At 42.9% G+C, this 1,988-nt stretch overlaps 1 protein-coding gene across 1 annotated transcript; it reads right to left on the bottom strand.

Annotated features, from left to right (window-relative positions):
* Positions 1–236: 236 nt before the first annotated feature.
* Positions 237–920, bottom strand: LOC136508884 (glutaredoxin-C15-like). The gene has a single exon (XM_066503664.1). It carries the CDS (start codon positions 832–834, stop codon positions 520–522), a length of 315 nt encoding a protein of 104 aa, XP_066359761.1. The 5' UTR covers positions 835–920; the 3' UTR covers positions 237–519.
* Between the last annotated feature and the right edge of the window lie 1,068 nt (positions 921–1,988).

The raw sequence follows: 1,988 nt of genomic DNA, 5'->3' as shown, positions 1-1,988 counted from the left end.
CATTTCTAGAGGCGGTTCTTAATAGAGCTACCTCTGACTAAAATAAAGGCATTCCTAAAATTCGTTTGTGTAGTAGTAATATATATCAGTTGAGATAATTCAAAAATCACATCTCATTGAAAATGCTGGAAAGCGCAGCGTTACACATGTCCATTTACATTCGAAGTCAATGGATTAGCTACATAGCCATTCCTCACCCTTTTTAGCACAGCTAGAAGTTATTACACTCTCCTGGATACAAAACTTCCCTCATATTCTTCTTGGAAACTATATATTTGCCTATTCGGCATAACGATTTGTCCCGCACCGGTAAAAATCCTAGCCGTCCCTGCTTTGTTATCAGACGGTCAAGATAGGTACCTCGATCATACTTGTGAGCACACTCTATAGCTCAATTAATTGCATGCATGTAAGCCGCAAATTTATATGTATGTATTATAAACCCAGCAAAATTGGGGGTTCGAGGGCGAGTGATTTGGAATTTTGGATGGATCGATGGATGGGGATGGACGGATGGATTCATAGCCATATGGCGCCGGCACCCTTGAGCATGGGCACCAGCTTGCCGGCGAGGTGCAGCGACATGATCTTGTCGGTGGAGCCGACGAGCTTGCCGCCGATGAAGATGGCGGGGACAGGCGGTGCGCGTCCGAGGCGGCGAGCGAGCTCCCGCTCCATCTCGCGGCCGCGCGGGTCCTTGTCGAGCTCGTGGACGGCCGTGCACACGCTGAGCTCGTAGAAGAGGCTCGACACCGTGTGGCACATCGGGCACTGGCTCGTCGTGAAGATCACCACCGCCTTCTCCGTCGACAATCTCGACACCCTCTCCGCCATCACCGTCTTCTTCAGCTGACTAGCTAGCTAGCGAACACTGGGCTAGTGTGTGTGTATGTGTGGCTGTGTATGTGCTGAAGTGTTTGTTCGTGGTTGTGTGCCTTGCGAGTGCAGGCTGTAAGGCCCTTTTATAGTGTGCATCCGAATCCTATAGAGGAAGTGGAGAATAGTGGATGCTTGTAAGAGATAGAGAGAGGACAGAGATTCGCAGAGATATATCTAGAGAGAGATTGTGCGCAATGGGCATAAGGATATATCTTCGACGACGTGTGCATAATACTGTCTCTATCGTTTAGTTTCTTTTTTGTTAAAATTGTTTTAAAAAATATGTCGTCTGTTTAATTAGTATTTTTTTAAAAAAATCATGACTAAATTATGTATTACACAATCCACTACTTTAGCATATGCTAATTGGCCATCTTAATAGCGTAATTTTGTATTGTCTGAATTTGTGTGTTGACAGTAGTGAAGCTAGGAGTTATAGACAAGTTGAGCCAAACGATTAAGCCATGCAAGTCAATTCAGAGCTAAGAAGATTTCCTTAATAATGCTACTATTTTAATTCAGGATAATTAGGCTAGTCTCAGCGAGCGTTTCATGTTCCAGTTTCTAAGTATGTCAAAACAATGCAGACAGTTTTATCCCTATGAAATTTTTATCATCTCTCTTCGTATATACTATGTCATGTTTGGTTATCTAATAACTATGAACTCTCATTAAATCCCCACTAAGACTGGTCAGTGAAAAGAAAACGACAAGATGATGGTACATATGACCTTTCAATTCTGCAATGGAATGAAGTAATTAATTGAGCACCTGTTTTTCAAGATATTTGAAGTGAAGTGTGAAATGTGCATGTAATATATATACTATCTCACTGAAAAGAGTGAACTACACATTGTGTGGCTTTCCAAAGTTGGAATGCCTAAGGTTTTGTTTTGAGCCAGAATTATTATATCTTCTTGCTTCCAATCCTATTGAACCATAGACATCAAAGGGCAAGAGCCTAGTCGTAAGGAAAATAGACCCTATGGACCATTAAAAAAACTCGATCCATGGTGGCTATACAGCCCCCCGGGTATTCTGGCTTAAGAAGAAAATCTTCTCACGCAGATCGATAAAACCCCCGAACTCCTACCCCACACTCACACAGC

This window comes from Miscanthus floridulus, chromosome 15 (genome assembly GCF_019320115.1).
Source record: "Miscanthus floridulus cultivar M001 chromosome 15, ASM1932011v1, whole genome shotgun sequence".
NCBI lineage: Eukaryota > Viridiplantae > Streptophyta > Magnoliopsida > Poales > Poaceae > Miscanthus > Miscanthus floridulus.
The sequence above is the reverse complement of the archived record's forward strand: the minus strand, read 5'-3'. Positions and strand labels throughout refer to the sequence as shown.